General features: G+C 36.6%; 1 protein-coding gene across 1 annotated transcript in view; it reads left to right on the plus strand.

Annotated features, from left to right (window-relative positions):
* DCDC2 (doublecortin domain containing 2) overlaps positions 1–22,796 on the plus strand; it is a 155,664-nt gene that overhangs the window by 65,524 nt on the left and 67,344 nt on the right. Inside the window, exon 7 of the mRNA XM_090271738.1 lies at positions 6,491–6,653. Within this exon, the coding sequence (XP_090127864.1) occupies positions 6,491–6,653 (163 nt within the window). The remainder of the gene's footprint in view (positions 1–6,490; positions 6,654–22,796) is intronic.

Below are 22,796 nucleotides of genomic sequence, written 5' to 3' on the forward strand. Positions count from 1 at the left end.
CTAATAATGGATGATTGAGTTTTCCATGTATTGGCCTGGAACTAAGCCCTGGAGAGACAGTGATAAGCAAAGAGATATGCTGCTTTTTCTTAGTTTATGGTCTACTTGGGGAGACAAAGGTTAAATAATTCCACAAATCCATAAATAATCACAAAGTATGATGAAAAGGAATGAATAGTGCAGAGCAATATGAGAGACAATCCAAGGAGAACTAACTTAAGCGTGTCGGGAAAAGCCTCTTTGAGTAAGTGACCTTTAATGACAGACTGTTTCTATCTCACATGAAACAAAGACTCAGAATTATATTTCCATGCTCTGATTTAGAAAAGCAAAAATGATTGTAGAGTTTGTTCCTCTTTCCACAATGCTCCCAAAACATGTTGAATATTTGTCCATCCATTCACCTGCTCATTCGGTCATCCACTCAACATATATTTATTGAGCACTTACTAAGCATATAGACAAGGTTTCAGACCTGATGGAACTTTCATTCAAGTGTCTGTGGGGTTCAGGCAGAGGAGAGAGAGAGTGGAAAAATGGGGTAGACAGAGTATCAGCTTCCAAACAAATATGAGGTCTGTCCAGAAGGTATCCAGCCATGTACTATGAAAAACAGAGATATTTACTGAAGAAGATATAAGATACAAGAAACATTGTACATAGGACAATGACACCTCAGTCCCCTTCAAAGTAGGCACTTTGGGACCTCACACAATTTTCCCAGTTGCCGTCAGCTGTCCCGTCGTATTTTTCTGAATCGCATCAGTGGTATGAAATCTCTTCCCTATCAAAGGTGATTTAAGTTTTGAGAAAAGCCAGAAGACACAGGGCACCAAATCTGGGCTGTACTGGGGCTAAGTCACCTGGGTGATTTGATGTTTTGCCACAAAACTCTGCATGAGACATGATGCCTGAGTGGGCTTGTTGTCCTGATAAACCTGCCAATCACAAGTCGCCCATAGCTGCAGCCTTCTGAATCATCCTAATAATTTCCCCAGAGGAATGTTCAAGCTTAACATAAAATATGATGCTGATTCATTGCTCTACAGTCACACACAGTACACATGCTTATGCAATAGTATCTACCACCCCCACTGACTAGTACAGTGAAGTTTTCATTGTTCATGCATGCACATTCCAGTCCATTCTCCTTGGCTGCCAGGTTACGTCAATATCACATGAACCATTCTTGTTATATTAACAATGGCGGGACTTTTTCTGGACAGACCTCATATATAAATAATTTCAGATGGTGTAAGTGTAAAATAAAATGTGGCAGGGCACCTACTGATATAAAATTGTGTGAGACTGAGACTTAAATGATGGAGCCAGTCATACAAGGTTGGGGTAAGGATGAAAGGAGACTACATGGCAGAGGAAAAAATCACAAAGTCCCTTGGTAAAGAGCTTGACACATGAGGAGAGCAGGAGGAGGCCAGAGTGGTCTGAGATGAAATTAGGCAGGCAGGGCCTGGTCCTGAGGCCATGTAAGGGGTTTGGGTTTTACTCCTTGATGAGACAGCATTTGAGGGTTAGAAGACGAGTGAAATCATTTGATTTACATTTTGAAAAGATCATTCTGTCTGTGGTGTCTACAGAGGAATGTGTTGGGCAAGAATAGGAGCAGGAGGCTGTGGGACAGCTGGAGTCCAGGCATGTGATGCAGGTGACTTGGACAGCGGGCAGCAGGGAAGATGGACACCTATGATAATTCTTCTTTGAGTCTATTGTAATGGTCTGTTGTCATTGATTGACACAATCATCGCAATCATTTACTGGGTACATATTATGTTCTAGGCACTGTTTCAGTGCTTGGCTGGCAGAGATTTCTGAGAAAACACTAAATGTGTGGAGCTCACATTCTGGAGGAGGACAAAGACAAACAAATACACAATAAATTTGGTATTAGTTAGTGAGAAGCTTGATGAAAAATGCATGAAGATATGGGAAGTGAAAGTGAGAGAGGGTGCCAAATCCTCTGGGTGGGCAGGGTAGGCCTCTGTTCGGAGGCCATACCTGAGCAGAGCAATAACCCCCCGGCACACCGTAGGTTCTCACAGCCTGTTTAGCGGACGTGCGCGTGACTGACCGCGAGCTGCACAGGCACAGAGAGACCACCTTAGATCATAATTCCAAAGTCACAAACTCAGTTTTTAACAGAAGGATTAATTTACTCCTTTCCTTTAATTGATAGGTTCCCTGGAGAATTTTACATGTTTTTAAGATTATTAACTGCTTGACACTGGGGGCGGTGGGGGGGATGGTGAGTGAACCGCACTATGGGAAAGCTAGCTTAAAACTTGGGGAACCACCACCAAGTCAGCAGGGGAAGCATTGCTGAACTCATGTGCAAATCAAAGAGGACACAGAACTGGATTTTAGGAATTCATGTTCCACACAGCTTTCTAGGAATTGTTCTATTGCGTAATGAAGGGAAGTGTGGGTAGGGCCTGATAGAACTTAAAAAAGAGAGAAAGCTGCCATAGTCTGCACAGTGGACCCCTGCTGGTGCACCAGTGACTTGATCTGTGCCCACCCTTGTGGTAAGAAATGTGGGGTCAAGCAGACCCTTTCTCAAATCAGCCTTGTGTAAAGGAGGACAAGACCAGAAGCCACGCTGATACAGACTCCAAGTGCTGGGAAAGTCATAGATATGAGCAAATTCTGAATATTTTTGAGCTGTAATTCTAACCCTGAAAACAAAAGGAAGATAAGACTGAATTGTTTTGAGTTTTATAGTTTGAAAAATAAATCCACCAGTGAAAGGCTCTTCTCTAGCTGTGAGGTCATCTCATGTAGGATCAAAGCACCCTCTAGTGACAAATGTGCAAAGTCAGGGAACTATTTGAAAATTACAGCCAAAGACTAAATCATATTGCCTTTTGTTGTTACTATTACCATGTGGTTGGCTAATACATCTTGTGATCAGTAATTTACTGATTCAAATATTATAATTGTTGAAGTTTTGGTAAAAAAACAAACAAAAACAACCCACATGATTATCTTCATATCACAAAGTCACGGTGAAGCAAGAAAAATTCTGCATGCCCCTGAATCTGCATTTACCTGATGGAAAAACTGAGTCCAGTGTGCAAGAAAGGGCTTCTCACTCTTGCTCTCCTGACACGTGCAAGTGAGAGAAACACCAGCCTGAGTAGTCACGTCCAGTTCCTGCTCTTTAGATCTCCCTCCCAGGGACACCTCTGAGACGCACGTGGTGAACGCTGCTCCATCAGGCAAAACCCTCACAGAATTATTTTAGACTTGATGTTTTATGGCATGCTTTCGTAGGGACTGGAAATGGGTTCCTGTCATAATGAAAGAAACCTGAGTTGATTGGATCTTGTTGGAAATTGCCTTAGGAACTATTTAAAAATCCCAATTTCAGTAGAGTGAGGGACATATTGAAGGGCTCTTTTTAGTTCTTTGCTTGTTTGAGCTAGAGGTTAGCTGTTCCTATCAGATAAGCTGAGAGGTGTGTGAGGCAGAGGCAGGACAGTGGTTTAAGTATCACTGAAATCTAGTTCTTGCAAAGGACATGATGAAAAATTAGGCTGCTTCTTGGTTCCTTCCACTTCAGGATAAAGCCATACTTTGTCACTTCTGGATGGCTTAAAAAGAAAAATTTTAGGGAACCATACTATGTAATAAGTGTTTCTAGTAATGTGGTGGCAGAAAGCTCCATTGTAGCAGAAAAATCATACCTGGGTCATCTTGAGAAAGTGAATTCCTTTATCTGTAAAGTTATGATAATGATTACTATCTATAAGTTTGGTAAATATTTGTGTTAATAGGTATTTAGCACATAAGGGGTACTTAAAAATATTGTTTTATCAACTGTTATCTGCATGAGATGGCAAACTCACTTATTCACCATGGTCCCCAAATAGCAATGACTATCTATCTATTGTGTCCAAGTTATTAGTCACATCTGGAAGTCCACAAAAATAAAAGAAAATCTCCCTTTTCATTCTTTTGTCCTTCTCTCTATATATAATTTATATATGCTTATAAATATGCACATATAATTTATATATTTGTATATAATAATTATATACAAATAATTTTATATACATAATTGCATATGTATATATATGCATATATAATTTATATATAATTTCTTGTATTTTATATTAATATTTTAGATGAATTAACATTTTTTTCAAAAAGGATAAGCATTTAAATTATTTCCAGTCTTCTAATTAGAAAGCAATTCTTCCCTTGCTCTCAAAGTGCCTGGTGATTAGTCATTACTCAGTAATTGAATGCATGAGCGATAGTTACTAAAGCCATGCTGTTTGTGGTTATTGGAACCAACTTGTCCTTCTTGATGCTCCGCAATCACCCTTTTGAGTGTCAGTACCAGAAATGTGGTAAATCAGAACTTCCTGAATAGTCAACAAGAGAGCTTTCTAAATTATATAAATCCCCAGGCATTCCTTTCCAGCATGAGCCTTCTGCTTTCCCCTTGTTATACCCCTCTTGTGAGTAAGACTTTTCCCAGAGAGATATAAAAACTATTGTGCCAAGATCCAAAGTTTCTCATACACAAGGTTCCATTTTAGCCCTTAAAAGTTCCACAGCATCTCTGGACATTCCCGTAGGCTTGCTAGAATGCTTACTCCTTTCATTCAAGGCTTTTAAAGTCTTAAAATCTTGGGATGAATAGACTTGGTTGAAAATAGACTAGAATATGAGACCTGGCTGATAGTTTTTGAATCTCCACAAAAATCATATTGTCTGTTTCTTCTGCCAACCAGTTTATAGCCTTGTAAGAAAGATTCAATGAAGGAAAGAAACGAAAAAACAACAAAAACAAAACAAACAAAAAAATCCCAACTCTGGTAGTAGTCAATGCAATAATTAAATGAGAACTGTATGTTTAAATTGCAGTTGGAATAGGAAATTAAATTATGCAAAAAATGTTATAGATTTGGACATGTTTTCACACTGTTAATAAATCAATGCATAATTCACTTTTTGTAGACTATGACAAAATTGCATGAATAAATTCATTTATAATGCTGTGAATTTTGCTATTCTTAATTGCATGATAGCTAAAACTATGTAAATGCTTCCAAATGACTGAATATGTGAATGTTTAAAGTGAGCAGTTATGATAGGTTTCTAGGCAGGTTTGTTTATTTAATATTACTACATTTATTTTCAGATGCTAGCATAGTACAAATGTTGCATAAAGATTGCATTCAATGTGGTGTGTTGGATATGATTTTAAGAAATAGATATTATCTCTTTACTCATAGAGAAAGCACTCTGATACTTATTTAATTAAAACTCTATGTCAGGCACTCTACCAGTTACTTTATAAACATTACCATTTCATTCTCATTATACACCTAAAGGCAGGTACATTAGCCCCACTTAACTGATGAGGAGATAGACTCAAACAAGGTAGGTGTGAGCCCAAGTTCCCATAAGTGGTTAGGGGCAGAGCAGTGGCTTGGAGCCAGGTATTTGGGGTTTCTAAAATTTATGTTTTTTCCGTTACCTGTAGCTTCACACATTACACACTCAGTAAGTTTAACACCTGAGCATCTGAGAGCCAAGGCTCCCCTTGTTTCAAGGGAGTTTCTTGCTGTGGCAATGGCCAAGCAGTAGCTGAAACCAGCACAGCTGTTCCTTGAGCACTTACAGTAGCCACCACTGTAGTGGCTATTATGTGGCTTCTCAGGAGCCATAGTTGGGCCATTGACAGGAGCCACTGAAAATTAACCTCACCTTTCCACTGAGGGGCCCACTTAGCAGATGCGAGGTCTTCATTTCGAGTTGCATGTGGGGACTAGAGACAACCACTAAAGGTATGATCGTCAGTGGCTGCCTTGCAGGAATGTGGACATGTTGTCTTGAATTGCTAGGGTCTATGTTGCTTTGGATTTGCAATTCATAGAGATCATTGCAGTCACCAACAGATGAGTAAATACTGGAGATTTCTACAAGCACAGTGTATGTCTGTTCAAATGACGATACCTATACATTCACAGTGACAACTAGTCAGGAAGGTATTTCTTGATTAACTAATCAAACTGAGAGCTGTCACTATTCCTCATTCAATAGAGAGATGCTGATTCTTCAGAAAGCGCAGGAGGGAGGACCTGCTCTGCTCTTTGCAGGCTGCGTGACTTTGGACAAGGTTTAATTGCTAAGCCTCCTTTCTTCCTTACAATGGAGTGATAGTAGTACCTGACCCTCAGGGGTATGAAGATTGAGTGACATAATTTTATAAATACCTGATAATATTAACTACTTAACAATTATTATTTTTATTCTTTTTCCTCTTCTAGACTCTTCCTCTGCCATTAAGAAGAGTTAAGCATAGATGTTAAAATTAACAGAAGCAGAATCAGCTCAATACATCCATCTTTGGCCCCTGCCCTATTTATCTAATGCCTAGTTAATGACTTGTATTTGACTAGGAATCATTTTGGGAGTTCATTAGCTAATAATAAGGGTATAATCTTTTGCCACTTAGGGAAATGATCGCCACTCTAAGTCAACCGTAGGGTCCAGTGACAACTCGTCTCCTCAGCCACCAAAGAGAAAAGGGAAAAAAGAGGATGTGAACTCAGAAAAACCCACAGAACGGAAACAAAATCTAAAGTTAAAGAATTCATCACAAACAGTTCTAAACAGTGGTAAGTTTGTTATGATTATATTGTTGTTATTGTTTATTAGTCTCTTAAGGCTGTGATACAATTTTAATGTAATAAAACAAATAGGTCAATTTGTTCCCCTGGGCACACAGAAGATACTCCTAATTGTCATACATGACAATTTAGTTTTCACAGAAGAGTGTGTATATGGGAGATGCTGTTTTTCATGATTAACTTGTTTGTAATTAGAGGTTGTACTACAAAGACACATGTTTTGAGGTAAAATATTTTTAGTGGTGATTTTATAAAATAAGGTAAAGATTACTATCCTGTGCTCCTACTGAAAGTGCTTGAGCAACATTTTTACCAACTGCTATTGACATTGATCTCTTTCTCTTTTTAAAAAAAATTTATTTATTTGTTTGTTTGTATATTTTTAGAGAGAGGGGAGTTGAGAAAGAGAGAGAGAGAAACATCACTGTGTGGTTGCCTTTCACTCGCGCCCCTAACTGGGGACCTGACGTGCAACCTAGTCATGTGCCCTGACTGGGATTCCAACCAGCGACACTTGGGTCGCAGGCCAACACTCAATCCACTGAGCCACAGCAGCCAGGAGACATTGATCTCTGTTATTTGTATGTCTACAACCCTTGTCTACATTCGTTATAAATTACCTTTTAGTCACAGATCACTTTCTCCCCAAAATGTTTTACTAATTTTATTGATATCCAAGAGAATACTGCACACACACAAAACTTTACCAGCAAACAGTATGTACCAAAATGAGTTATGTATGTTGCATTATCAGGTGAAAGCTAGTCTGAAATAGCTTTTAAAAAATTCGTATTAGTAGATTTAAGGAGAAAGTGTGCTGAGCTAAGGACATATGCCATTGGGATTGTGAATTCTCCCATTAGTTTTCTATGAAGACAGGCTCTTTGGGTTTGCATTCCGAGCCTGTTCTCAGTGGGGCGAGTGCGTGGCAGTGAAGTGATGCTGCGGACATGGAGGCTGCCTGGGACAGCCCAGTGCAGTGACTCTTTCTCCTTCCTCTCATGCACCCCTCAGGAGGACATCCTGGGATGCCTAGGAAGAGAGTGGACAGGATAAGGTTTCAGATTGCCAGCTCCATTTTCTTGCCTGGAAGCTCCAGCTCATTTCAGAGTCTATATGAAGATTCATGTTAGAATTACAGCTCATGTGTGGGCTTCACAACTAAAGAGACAGTGTGAATTCATGTGTGGGTTTAGAGGATGCTGCACAGATGAGTAAAGAGTTAAAAGAAAAATGTGTTGAGACTAAGTTAAAAGAACAGGCTAAATGAATGAGCTAATTACATAGAGAACAAAGAATTGAGGGTGGGGGGTCAAATCTTCAAAGATTGAAGCAATGGAGATTAGCTGGAAGATGAGAGTTCTATATTCTTGTCCCAGTTCTGCTATCAACACTGTGCAAGTCACTTAACATTTTTGGGCCCCATTAGCCATCTACAAAATGTGTGTTCATATTAAGATATAGCTGTAAAGTTTTGCTTATCTCTAAGTTTGGGAAATCCTTTTCAGTGACCATGAAATGGAGGCCAGGGTGAAATCCAGTCAACAAATGTTTATTGAATGCTTGCTGTAAGGCAGATGCTGAATGAAAAAAGCTGGTTTATATCTTGAACATTAAAATATTTAGTTTAATCAATACATACTAGATTATGAAGATTCCAAGGTCATGGGATATGTCTTACTAGTTTTTTTTAAATCCCCAACAACTTTCACAGGTCTGATAGATATAAGACACTTAATAAATATTGAGAAATGAATAAAGTTACAAAATAGGGAAGTCTCTGTAATACTTTAAAACTCACTAAGAGACAGCACCGATTTTAAACTTTTCATGAATTATTTTTTATTAAAGACTTTAAAAAAAATAAACATTACTTGCTTATTTTCTGTTAGGGTCTTATTAGTTTATGAAAATCCTAACACCTACTTCCAATATATTTTTAAAAGTCTTTAGATTTAGTAGTTGTCTCTCAGAAGAAAGAAAAACATTATCTTGTCAGATGTAGAAACTTGGAAACATGAGAGGCTGTATCAATATTTCCCTCTTTGGGGAAAGTAACCTTTATTGAAAAGTTGAATTATCAGTATTTTTGCTTTTCTGGAAATTCACAAATTGTTTTCAACAAAAATTGTATCCTTGGGGTGCAAATAACAAAATTATGTTGAACATTGAAGCAAGTCATAGTTTAAAAGTGCTAAGAAAGGCTAGAAGCCCTCAGCTATTCTCTCCTGTTTTAGAGAATTATGCGGTTGTTTTAGGTAATTGCCCATTTTAAATGTATATTTCCCAATATAGTTTGATAAAGTGCAAATGATGGGTTTTTAACTGCTGTATCTCATGGTTACATAGAATAACTGCTAACGTCTTTCAAATGAAGGTTTTGGGGACTGAATTGTTATTAAATTTATCGGGGTGACATTAGCTAATAAGATTATTAGGTTTCAAGTGTAGATTTCTATGATACATGATCTGTGTATTGCATTGTGTGTCCACCATCCAAAATCAAATCATCTTAAGTTACCATATATTTGGCTCCCTTAACCCTTTGGTGCCCCCTTGTTCCCATTCCCTCTGGTTACCACCATACTGTTGTCTGTGTCTATGAGTGAAATGATATGGTTCTTAGCTTTTTCTGACTGACTTATTTCACTTAGCATAATATTCTCAGGGTCCATCGATGTCGCAAATGGCAGTATTTCATCTTTTCTTATGGCTGAGTAGTATTCCATAGTGTGTATATACCACATCTTTTGTTATCTAATCATCTATCAAAGGTTGTTTCTATGTTTTGGCAATGGTGAATTATGCCGCAGTGAACATGGGGGTGCACATATCTGTGAATAAATGTTCAAACTTTGGGTCATATGGTAACTCTAGTACTAATTTTTTGAGGAACCTCCATACTGTTTTCCACCAGTCGTGAATGAAGGTTTCTTCTCTCTCATTGTAGTTTTGATTTTTATTTCCCAAATAACTAGTGAAGTTGAGCATATTTTTATGTATCTGTTGGCCATTTATATGTCTTCTTGAGGTGTCCTCTGTTCATTTTTTAATTGGATTGTTTGGTGTTGAGTTGTATGAGTTCTTTACATATTTTGGATGTTAATCACAAGTCAGAGCTGTTTGCAAAAATCATCTCTCATTCAACTGGATGCCTTTTGTTTTGTTGGCAGTTACTTTTGCTGTGCAGAAGCTTTTTTAGTTAGATATAGTCTTACCCATTTATTTTTGCCTTTACTTCCTGTGCCTGGGAGGGGGGGAGGGTCAAATTCATAAAATCTTAGTACCTGTGTTTTCTTCTATATATTGTTGGCCAAAAAGTCTGTATATTTTTTTCTGTAAAATAAAAGACACATTTTTCATTTTCACCCATAACTTTATTTATTTGGGTACCTTGAGTATGTTGGCTATCTCCTGCTATTGGCTTCTGGTGAGTAGCACTGCTAAGCATCTTCCAATGCATAAGACAGTCCCACAGCAAAGAATTATTTGACCAAAATGTCAATACTACCAAGAATCTTTGCAAACCACTTTTGACATGTTTGATTAGTTATAGCACTTTCTCCATACACTGCACAAATCTTTCTTTTTGCATTTCAGTTGCGTTTTTACCTTTCTTGAAACAATAAAGAATAACACACCAAAAAACACTGCATATTTTTCTTCCATCATCAGTATTAAAATGGCTACACAAAGATTCACCAATTTTGATAAATTTTAAAAAATACACATGATATGACGGCTGTCAAAATACAACCTAACAAAATTGTTTCAAATGAAGTTAAAGACAACTAAGCACACTAGAGCCATCACATGGAAAAAACGTAATGGACTTTTTGGCCCACCCAGTAATTTATTGTTTCAGGTGTTATGTTTAGATCTTTGATCCATTGTTAATTAATTTTTGTACATGGGGACTAAATGTAGTCTAGTTCCATTCTTTTGCATGTGTCTTTCAATTTTCCTAGCACCATTTATTGAAGAGGATTTCTTTTCTCCAATGTGTGTTTTTGGCTCCTCAAGGATTATTTGCCTGTATACATGTGATTTTATTTCTGAGCTCTCAATTCTGTTCCATTTTTCCATGTCTATTTTTTGGCCAATACCATGCTGTTTTGATTATCATTGCTTTGTAATATAATTTAAAGTCAGGTAGTGTGATACCTCTGCCTTTGTTCTATTTTTTTCTCAGGATTGCTTTGTCTATTTGGGGTCTTTTGTGTTCCCATACAAATCTGATGACTTTTTGGTTCTATTTCTTTAAAAAATGACATTGGGATTTTGATGGGAATTACGTTAAATCTGTATATTGCTTTAGGTGATATGGCCATTTTAATTATGTTGATTCTTCTAATCCATGACCACAGAATATCTTTCCATTTCATTTTGTCTTTTTCAATGTCTTTTAATAATGCTTTATACTTTTCAATATATATTAGATCCTTCACATTCTTCTAAAGTTATTCCATGCTAGTCTATTCTTTTGTTTGCAAAAAATTGTGTTTTTAAAAAAAATTTTCTGAAATTTTATTGTTACTGTATAAGAATGCAGTGTATTTTTGCACATTGATTTTGTATCCTGAAATTTTATTGTATTTGTTTATTGTTTCTAATAGTTTTTTTGGTGGAGTCTTTAAGGTTTTCTATATATAGAATCATGTCATCTGCAAAAAGTGACACTTTTACTTCTTCATTACCAATTTGGATGCCTTTTATTTCTTTCTCTTGCCTCATTGCTCTGACTAGGTCTTCAGAACTATGTTGAGTAAGAGTGATGAGAGTGGACATTCCTGTCTTGTTCCTGATTTTAGAGGAAAAGCTTTCTGTTTTCTACCACTGAGTATGATATTAGCTGAGGGTTTGTTATGTGTAGCCTTTATTATGTTAAGGTACTTTCCTTCTATACCCATTTTATTGTGTTTTTAAATTGTAAATGGATGTCGTATCTTATCAAATGCTTTTCTGCATCTGTTGATAAGATGATATGCATTTTGTCCTTGGATTTTTTAATATGCTGTATTACATTGATTGATTTGCTTATGTTGAACCACCCTTGCACCCCTAGAATGAACCCCACTTGATTGTGATGTATTATATTTTTCAATGTGTTATTGTATTTGATTTGCTAGTATTTTGTTTAGCATTTTTACATCTGTATTCATCAGAGATACTGGTCTGTAGTTTTCTTTTTGTGTGTTATCCTTGCCAGGTTTTTGTATCAGGGTTATGTTGGCTTCATAAAATTTATTAGGAAGTAATGCATCTTCAATTTTTTGGAAGAGTTTGAGAAGGATAGGTATCAAATCTTCTTTGAATCTTTGGTAGAATTCACTAGTGAAGCCAACTGGTCCTGGGCTTTTATTTTGGGGGGAGGTTTTTGATAGTGATTTCAATTTCCTCACTATTGATCAGTCTATTTAGATATTCTAATTCTTCATGATTCAGTCTGGGAAGGTTGTATATTTCTAGGAACTTATCCATTTCTTCTAGGTTATTGAATTTGCCTTTCATATAATCTCTCATAATATTCTAGTATGATTTTTTGTATACCTGTGATGTCTATGGTAAGTTCTCTTTCATTTCTGATTTTGTTTATATGAATCTTTTCTCTTTTTTTCCTTAGTGAGGGGTTTTTCAATTTTATTCATCTTTTCAAAGAATCAACTCTTTGTTATATTATAATTTTTGTATCATCTTTTTGTCCTCTGTTTCATTGAATTTTGCTCCAATTTTTATTATTTTCTTTCTTCTACTGATTTTGGATTGCTTTTGTTCTTGTTTTTCTAGTTCTTTAAAATATAATGTTAAGTTGTTTACTTGAGATTTCTCTTGTTTCTTGAGATAGGCTTGTAATGATAGAGACTTTAATCTTATTATTGCTTTCACTGCATCCCAGAAGTTTTCATATGTCATATTGTTGTTCCCCTTTGTCTCTACTCATATATATCTTTGGTCCTCACCCTTTCTTTTTTAAGCCAGTCATATTTTTAGTAGTATATTATTTAAGCTCTACATATGTATGGTTTTCCTTACTTACATTTTTCAGTTGATATCTAATTTCAAAGCATTGTGCTCAGAGAATATGCTTGGTATGATATCAATGATATTACGTTTGTTGAGGCTAGTTTTGTGGCCCAACATATGGTCTATCCTGGAAAATGTTCTATGTGCACTTGAGAAGAAGGTATAATCTGATGTTCTGGAATGAAAGGCTCTGTAAATGTCAATGATGTCCATTTAGTCTACTGTATCATTTAAGGACAATATTTCTTTATAGATTTTTTGTTTGAATGATATATCTAAAGCTGTCAATGGGGTATTTAGGTCCCCTAATATGATTATGATTTTGTCAGTTTCTCCCTTTAGTTCTGTGAGTAGTTGCTTTATATATTTTGGTACTCCTTAATTGGGTATATATATATTGAGAAGTGTTAAGTCTTGTTTTTCTTTAAATTATATTTTATTGATTATGTTATTACAGTTGTCCCAGTTTTTCAGTGTTATGTCTTCTTGATGTAGTGTCCTCTTTATCATTATAAAATTTTCATCTTTGTTTCTTATTGCCTCTGTTATCTTGAAATCTATTTTGTCAGGTATAAGTACGACTACACCTGCTTTCCTGTGGATGCTGTTTGCTTGGAGAATCATTTTCCACCCTTTCACTTAGAGTTATCTTTGTCTTTGCAGCTTAGATGTATCTCCTGAAGGCTGCATATTATTAGATTTTTTAAAAATCCAGTCTGCTACTCTGTGCCTTTTTATTGGTGAATTCAGTCCATTTACATTTAGGGTGATTATTGATATATGAGGATTTCCTGTAGCCATTTTATCTTCTGTTTCCATGTAACTCTGTGCCTCCATTGGTTCTTTTCCTTTGTGTTTCTGTTGTTTTTATTTGGTGGCATTCCATACATTTCTCTCCTTTTTAAAGTTTTATATCTCAATTTTTTTTTGTGTGTGTGTATGTGTGGTTGCCATTAGGTTTATGAAAAAGAAAGTTTCATATATGCTGTAGTCCTTTTTATTTTGAATGAATTTGATCTCCATCCTCCTTTGCAAAGTTCAGACTCCTACCATCTCCCCTTTTATGTTTTATTGTCACAAATTATTTCTGTTTGTGCTGTGAGTTTGTTGGTGATCTTACTCATAGTTTTGTGATCTTTTGTTCTTTGTTTCAGATAGAATAACCCCCTTGAATATATCTTGCAATGGAGGTATTCTGGTGATAAATTTCCTCAGCTCTGTATATCTAGAAAAATCTTTATTTCTCCTTTATATTTAAAGGCTAATTTTAATGGATATCTTATTCTTGGCTGATAATTTTTCTCTTTTAGTAGTTTATTTGGTTCTACTCTCTTCTGGCTTGTAGAGTTTCTGCTGAGAAGTTTGATCCAGAAGCACATATAAGAGTTTAGATGAAGCATTTGATATTTTTTATCTTTATAAAGAGAACATATTTATACTGGTTCCCCATGGACATGGACAATGGGGTGGGGAATGACTGTAGGAGAAGGGATGGGTTGGGGTGGGGGTGAGCAATGGGGGAAAAAATGGGACAACTGTAATAGAAAAACAATAAAAACAAACAAACAAACAACATATGACCTGGAAAATGAATCTTGGATTCCAAATGTTTTTTCCAGGGAAAATGAAAAACAAAATTGTGTTGTTTACTATATTAAATCATTGTTTCATGAGTTTAGGAAATTAACTTAAATCCATACTTTTGAAAACTGAGCTATTTCTCCTTGTCAGATCTCCCTCCAGAAGTCTTTGGCTATAGAAATTTTCCAGGTTATAATATTAAAGTATCTCTCTGTCTTTTTGTTCCTTAATTCAACCTTCATATTCATTTGTTATTGCAGTTTGTTTTTGCTTTAGTGTCAACTATTTTAGTAACTAGAACCAAGTGTGTGTTTTTGAATATTCACGTTTCAAGAGTCTCTTCTTCTGTAGAAAGGTAAACATAATAACTGGAAGCAAAGTGAAAGGAAGGGGAGTGGTGAGTCAAGAGGGTGAGAAAAACTACAAGAATTTAATACCTTATTGATTATTTGAAATTTGCTTAGAGTAGATCTTAAAGATCTCATCACAAAATTTTTTTGTAATTATGTGTGGGGACAAATTTTAACTAGATTTATTGTGGTAATCATTTTGCAATGTGTACAAATATTGAATTAAAATGCAAAAATTTGATTTTAGAAATGAAACAGTTTGTTCTGCTTAAAATATTTTAAATTGGAATTAATTAGCTTATTCAATTTTATTTCAGTGTGTTAAATTTTAGAGTTATGATGAATATCTATGATTATTTCATAGCATAAGTTAAATTGTGCAAATATTTGACCCAATATTCTTTACCTATTTACTATTCTCAAGATAATTAGAAAAAAAGAGACTTTCTTAATATTTTGTAGGCTTCCTTAATTTTTTTATAATTAAGATTATAGTCATAAATTTTGCCCTTTTCTGTACTGCTACCAATATCCCTATATATAATGCTATATGAATGAGCAGTGCTGATATCAGTCTGTAGATGGCAACCTGGGTCTAATTTTATTTCTTTTGCCTTTTTTTTTTTTTTTCCTTTCTTTTTTTCCTGACTGTTTCTCTCTGTAATAGTAAAGCTTAATAATTCAAGCAAAGCAGTGACATATTTCTTCAGTGAGACAAGTCCCATTTTCTTTTGGTAGCCAAGATGCAAAGTAAGATTGGTTGGTGATTGATGAAGTTGGGTGTGAAATGCATTTTTAGTGCTGCATTTAAATACCAGCTTAACTGGCCAGCCTATGTTTTTATTATACTTTCCACTTGAGTGCTGTGCCTTGGGATATGTTTTAGAGGCTGTTAACTAGCTACACTCCCCACTCTAAGCAAAGTAGTCATGATAATTGTTTTGAAATAGTATTTTGTAATTGACTATATGTATTTATATTTTAAATATTTTCATGGTGAAGAAGATTAGTGTTTTTTAGTACCCTTAGAACATAGGAAGTGTAGTGAATTTAGTGATTCTTAGAAATATTATAAAGACTGCATAGAAAATAGCCTGGTCTGTAGTGTTATGGCTTATGTGGTAGTAATAATTATAAATACTTTTTAAAATCAGAGTATTAAAATGTAAGCAAAACCAAGACTTGTTTTCTTCTGAAGGCTGTGATTCTCTGCATGTGTGGGTGCACACACACCAGTGTCCTTCTTGCTGCAGTTCCTGGCTTATTCCCAGCACATCGTTCTGTGATAGTTCCTAAGGAAGTTGTGTTGTTTAGACTCCTGATGAATGATAGGGAGCAGGTGCCATGCCTGGAAAGGATGTTGGAATATTATGACCTTGCTGGGTGACTGCCCTTGAGCAGCCATGCTCTGAATTTTCTAATAGCTACAACCTGCACATGGCTGGCTGCATTGCACCAAGGATGAGGTATTACTGCAATCCATCCTCAGAGTCAGATCACGGGGCACTGAAACTTGAACTTTTCTGGTTCAGCTGATGAACCAGCTCAGGCACTTGCATGGTTCTCAGTCACAAGGGATTCGGAAGATAAAATAGGCAGCACATTTTCCAAATGTGCTCTCCCAAGTCTCAACCTCTAAGGGGGATCATATACTGGAAGAAGGTATATGAGAAGACACTTAGGTGAACAAGGCAGGACCCTGGTTTTGCTTAACAAGCTAAGGTAAGATTTATGATTGATTGGTGTCTGTTGCCACTACACTCACCCTAGGACAGAGAAATACAGGTTTTATATTCCTTTGTTGATCCCAACTTCTCATCACAGTGGCAATGTTATTGTGGGATATGGGCCAAGTTTAGTACTAGCATGCTAAACATTTGTAAAATAAGCATTTACCATGCCTTAGTGACCCTTGTTGGAATCACATATTGTACAACAAAACTCTAGTTCGGCAGAGTTATAGTCATTTCTTGAAGTTTTATTATGGTATTCTAACTCTATTGATAAAAATTAGCTTAGTAATATATACTTTGCTGTTCACTTTAGTACTGAGAGATTGAAGAACTAGAGGCTGTCTGAATACCACTAAGGTGTTTATCTCAGTTTGAGAGGAGAGCGATACCAGCTCTTTATAGAAAAGAGATTTAAAGGAGATTTCCTCTTCAGCAGTGCAGTATAATAAAGGGTCTTCTCTTCTCTCACACGGACCAGGCCAGGACCGAGACTAAGTCTTCAGCATTTAGACCCACTTTTTCAGTGTTTGGGAACATTGAAGAAGGTAGATATTTTTGAGACTGAGCTTTAGTTTATTTATTAAATGACCAAATCCAATACATATATATCTTTTAGTTACTTGAATTTCCTAGGACTTAAACTCTTATAACCCAAGCCTTTCTCTGCATCTGAATTTCCTTCCTATGTTTCATGAATCTTCAGACTTAGGAACCTCACCTCCTTTCCTGGAATACCACTTTTATTTCTTCTATAAGCATTTGCTGAGTACTTGCTGTGCACCACATGCCCTGCTAATCACCAGTGTAATTCCATTTTCTCTGTTTTGTATAACTGCTCAGCACTTACACATTTTCTTCCAGCAGTCAGAATTTTATCTTTATCAAGAAATTTTCCTTGTCCTGACTGGCGTGGCTCAGTTGGTTGAGCACTGTCTCACAAAGTGAAAGGTCATTGGTTTGATTCCCGGGCAGGGCACATACCTGGGTTGTGGGCCCAGTCCCTGGTTGGGGTACGGGTGAGAGGCAACCGATCGATGTTTCTCTCACACATCGGTGTTTCCCTCCCTCTCTTTTTCCTTCCCTTCTTCTCTCTCTGAAACTAAAGAAATAAAATCTTAAAAAAAAATTTCCTCAATGAAGAAGAAGCAATTTCTCTTTCCATTTCAGTGACCAAACCACTCACTACTCATAAAGGCCAAAACATGCTTATGTTGTAAGCATTGACCTGTTTTTCTTTCTTGGTAGTAAGTCATCTCTGAGGCCTCTGTCAATTTTCTTCATGCAGGAAGTACCAGCATATAACCAGAGAACAGGCCCATTCCTGCTTAACTGTATTTAGCACAGTGTCTGGGACAATCACTAAATACTGCCTGGTACTAAACACAGGGGAAGGATATTTCCCCACCCATGTTCCATGCTGGGCCTCCTTTGTAGACTGTGACCTATTTTATATATGAATTCTATTTTTATCCTCAGTTACCCTAGTTGTTTTTGAAATAAGGTATAACCTTTGTTGCAAATCAGCATGCAGTATTCTATCACAATGGAGATAATGATAAAGAGAAAATATTTATAAAGTGCTTCTGAGCTTTGCAGGTTTAAATCTATCCATTTATTCTTATTTTATGCAATTGAATGATAATACCAAATTGTTTCTGTGAAATCAGCCAAGGTTTCATTCCCTGTAAAATGCTATAATAAGAACCACTTTTCACTGGGAAGTTGGCAAAGCTGGCATGCCCCCTCTGCTGCTGCATAGGTTAAGAGAATGTGTCTGTCACCTTTGGACTGATTTGTAGCTGGCTTTCTCCCAGGCTTTGTTTTGCTTAATGATAAGGGCACCCACACAAAGTAGGAGTCATTTTTTGGAGGGTGTCGTGGCATGCCAAAAAAGGGAAGCCTCCACCCAAATCACTGAGGACGATTCCAAAAGCCTCGGCTGGCAGCCCAGCATCCTGCACTGCCCCATTGCCCCTTGGGAGTGCATGGAGCTTCTGAGTAACCTTAAGGTGGAGGCTCTTACCAGAGTACTTACTGTCATTTGCTAAAGTGGGTTCCATGGAGCAGTAGTTTTATGGGCTTCTAATAGATATTTCTTATTAAGAGTTCCATGCTCAAATATAAATTTGGGAAATGTTGGATTACATAAAGTTGAACCATTTTCTTTGCTACTGGATTTTTCAGATTCTTTCGTATGGAAATATACCATACTTTTTCAGACTCTAGATTGCTGTTGCCAAAGAGATTATTGTTCTCTGGAGCATGGTTTGAGAAGCACTGGGGTACTTGCATAGGCAGTGTTCCCACACATTACTGCTTCCATGAAGATTGTAGGGTATGGGGGAATTTTTGATGAAAATTAAATGAGACACCTTCTTATGTGGGTATGACCAGATCAATAGCTGACATAACCCCCAGCTTCTGAATGTTTACTGGATGCTTGGGATTAGGTTGAGCATGGTAGGCATACAATCTCATTAATCTTATGTCAGCCTGATGGTGCATGTGTCATTATTGTTATCATCACTCCCATTTTATTGATAAAGGAACTAAAGCACTGAAGGGTTAAGAGGTTTGCATATGAACAGACTTGCAGCCAATAGCAGTAGGTAAGACCTGAAGCCAAGGAGAAAGAGTAGATGCCTGGGGTAGGTTCTTTGCCTCAGAAGAGAGGGGACCCTGACTCAGGAGCAAGTGCAAGAAGGGGATGCGAAGACGTAGGCATGAAAGACACTCGTGTGGCACTTATACCTCAAATTACCTCACTCGTTTTATAGAACAAACACTGAGGGGTAGGTATTATTTATAAGTGGAATCAAAATTTCCATTTCATAAATCTGAAGATTAGAGTACAGAAAGGCTTAGTGTATTGCAGCTTGCAGCAAGCTAGAAGGCATTTAGTAAATGGTAGCTCTTCATTTTCAAGGTATCATAACACCGAAACCCCCAAGTTTAGAGTTTTTCCTATGATTATAGTGGCCTTAACCAGACTTTATAGTTGTCTGTAGCCTGAATGTGATGGAGAGATTTTGTGTATGTTTATGTTAAGCTACGACCAAACACAAGGCACTAAACCCTAAGTCATATAGATGCAGTGAGATCTTCCTTCCATACAGTTTACCTAGTGCAATGTTGTGAACCTTGTGTGCACAGCACCAGTGAATGTAAAAAAGCATTGACATCTCAGATTAAAAAGAGAGGCAGTGTCATTCCATAGAGTAATTGAACATTAAGAAATAATAGCAAGAAAATTGATTTAAACTGTACTTAATGAAGGATGCAAAGAAAATGATAGTCCAGAATTCTAAAATTGTTTTTTGTATGAAGTGAAAATTTTGCAATCTGAAAATGAATGCCTATTCCTTTGTAACTATAAAATCATCAAAAAAGTCCAATTGAAAGAATAAATAGTTTCCATATCAGACTAGCCCAAGAACGTATTAAGAGCAAAGGGGAACAACGGCTGTTTTTCTTAATCAAATAAAAGAATACTATTTTTTACCCCTCATCAGTACCAAAGTTCTCAATAACTTTTGTCTAATTTTGGAATAAGTGGTGTGGGTTGTCATTGTTCTGGGAGTCAAAATGAGTAGCCAGCTGGGACTAAAACTTCAAAGCCACCAGTGAGCACCACGATGGACAAACGCACTTCATGTTTTCTGTGGTGCTGTCCGTCCTAGCAGGTTTGAGATCTGTTACAGTTTCAGTTTGGTAAGGTTTGCTAACTAAGACAGAGTTTCAGATCCCATTAGTCCAGCACTCAATAATATTTAGATGAATGAGGTCACCCCTTAGGAATTTTTATTTTCTGAGCAAGTCTCAGACAGAAGGGACAAAGAATAAGAATTTCTTTAGTAGACAAATGGATACAAGGCAGTTTTTCATTTGTGAGGCAAATTTTCTGTTTAATTTTTAGAAATTAGTTGAGAGAATAATCAAATTCTCTTTAGACTTTATTCCCAGGTTCACCCTGAGGTTATAATTTTAGAAGCACAATTATTTAGCATTTTTATAATAATGGAACATTAATGAAAATGAATGAGAAAATACTTCTATAAAGGAGAAAGTGCCTAAAGAGGTTATTGGTTAATAATAGTATCTGTGTAAGGAGATATAAATTAGTTTGGACTGGTCTCCAAGCCATAAATGAGGAACTCGAGGACCTGGAATTAGGGAGCCTAGAGATGGGCGGGAGAGTACCCATTATTAACTCTTGGTTCCCTAGGGTAGCTGCCTTCTCACTGCTTCCTCCCACTCTCCTTCCCAAGACAGTTGCCACTCTTCTCTGAATCCCAAAGCTGAAGAAGTCTTTGAAGAACAATGAAAAAGTTAAAGAAGGTCAGTAGGGTTAGAAAGGAGTAGAAGGATATAGAAAAGAAAAAGGTCAGCTGGGCAGACAAAATCATTCCTTCTAATAACATTGTTAAAAACTAAAATAACCACAATTATTTATTCTCTTTCACTTTAGTTAGCTTCTGGGTTTCTCTCCTTATACCTTCTTGCTCCATGACATTTTATTGTCAGCATGGTGAGTGCTGTCCTTTTAGGACAGGCATGAAAATGAGGAAAATCATGGTTTTCTTCTCATGAAGATTAAAATTGAGTTGGAGACTCACAGGTGCCCCTAGGTTAAGGTAAGGGGTGGCAAGTAGCAGAATAGAGTACACATAAAGGCTTGGAGAGAGGTTAAATTTGACTGTTGAGATTGTGAATGGATGTTTATCTGAGAAAAGAAGTTTTAAGTATAGAATTTAGAGGGAAAGAAAGAAAACCAGGACTATTTCAGAATTTAAAGTTCTAATGCATTTTATTTTTAAAGATTTATTTATCTTTAGAGAGAGGGGAAGGAGGAGAGAAAGAGAGGAAGAGAAACATTGATGTGAGACAGAAACATCAATTGGTTGCTTCTCATACACACCCTGACCAGGGACTGAACCCATAATCCAGGCATGTGCCCTGACCAGGAATTGAACCAGAGACCTTTTGCTTTGCAGGACAATGCCCAACCAACTGAGCCACACTGGTCAGAGCTAGATGTCTAAGGCATTTTAAACCCAGAGTAGTTAAATGTTAATTAATCCTCCAAATTAGAATAGTAATTTAATTTGAGCAGGGAAGGAGAGGTATTGTTTAGAAGTTTGTTTATTGGACAGTGGAGAATTGCTGTATTTTTTTCCTTTTGATGGTGGTGACTTTTTCTTGATGGTTAGTCTTGTATTATTTTTATACTCTTTCTCAAGTTAGCTCAAAATATTACATTATACTATTTTTAAAATCATAATAGTGAGTGAACATCACTGTTGACACCAAAGGCCATTGTTCATAAAGACAACACAAAAGTATGACTTTTCATTAAACTGACTGATAGACTTTCATATTTTTTATTATGCATCCCTCACTAAAAGTCCCATACTTTCTCAGCAGCCTCCTTATAGACATGAGATTGGACTTTGTTTCCAGGCTCAACCACTCTTCTTATATTAAGGCCCATATTCCTGACCAATTGAAATTTCTACCTTGATTTCTCACACGCAACCTAAATGCATATGGTAAATACTACTACCGCTACCACTACCACTACCACTACCACTACTACTACTACTACTACTACTGCTGCTGCTACTACTACTACTACTATCACTACCACCAGATTCTCCAAGCTCTGAATTGCCTCTAAATATACTTAGTTTTCTTCAGATATTCCCTGTCTCAGGGTACCATCAAGCCAGACACCCAGCAGTGATCCATATTGGGAGATAGGGGACAGAAGAAAAGTGTATAGTTTCTTTTAGTTTGCAGTGATAAACTGGAACATGAGTAGACCTGGCCCCATTCCTTTCTAATCCACTCCACTGTAACCCCCTCCATCCTTTTTTTTTTTTTAATTTTATTTTTCAATTACAGTTTACATTCAGTATTATTTTGTATTAGTTTCAGGTGTGCAGCATAGCAGTTAGACAATCATATACTTTACAAAGTGTCCCCCTCATATTTTCAGTACCCACCTGGCACAATACATAGCTATTACAATATTATTGACTATATTCTGATGCTCTAATTTATATACCATGCCTATTTTGTGACTACCAATGTGTATTAATCCTTTTACCTTTTTCACTCAGCTCTTTAATCCACCTCCTTTCCGGCAACCATCAGTCTGCTCTGTGTATCTATGAGTCTGTTTCTGTTTTGTTTGTTTAGTTATTATGCAGTTTAGATGCCACATGTAAGGGAAATCATATGGTATTTATTTTTCTCTGTCTGACTTATTTCACTTAGCATAATACTCTCTAGATCCATCCATGCTTTTGCAAATGGTAAGCTTTCATTCTTTTTTATGGCCGAGTACGCTTTCATTGTATACATGTACCACAGCATTTTTATCCACTTGTCTATTGATGGCAGTTAGGTTGCTTCTATCTCTTATATGTTTTAATCCAATT

The sequence above is a fragment of the Furipterus horrens genome, unplaced genomic scaffold, assembly GCF_987537825.1.
Source record: "Furipterus horrens unplaced genomic scaffold, mFurHor1.1.pri manual_scaffold_3, whole genome shotgun sequence".
Taxonomy (NCBI): Eukaryota; Metazoa; Chordata; class Mammalia; order Chiroptera; family Furipteridae; genus Furipterus; species Furipterus horrens.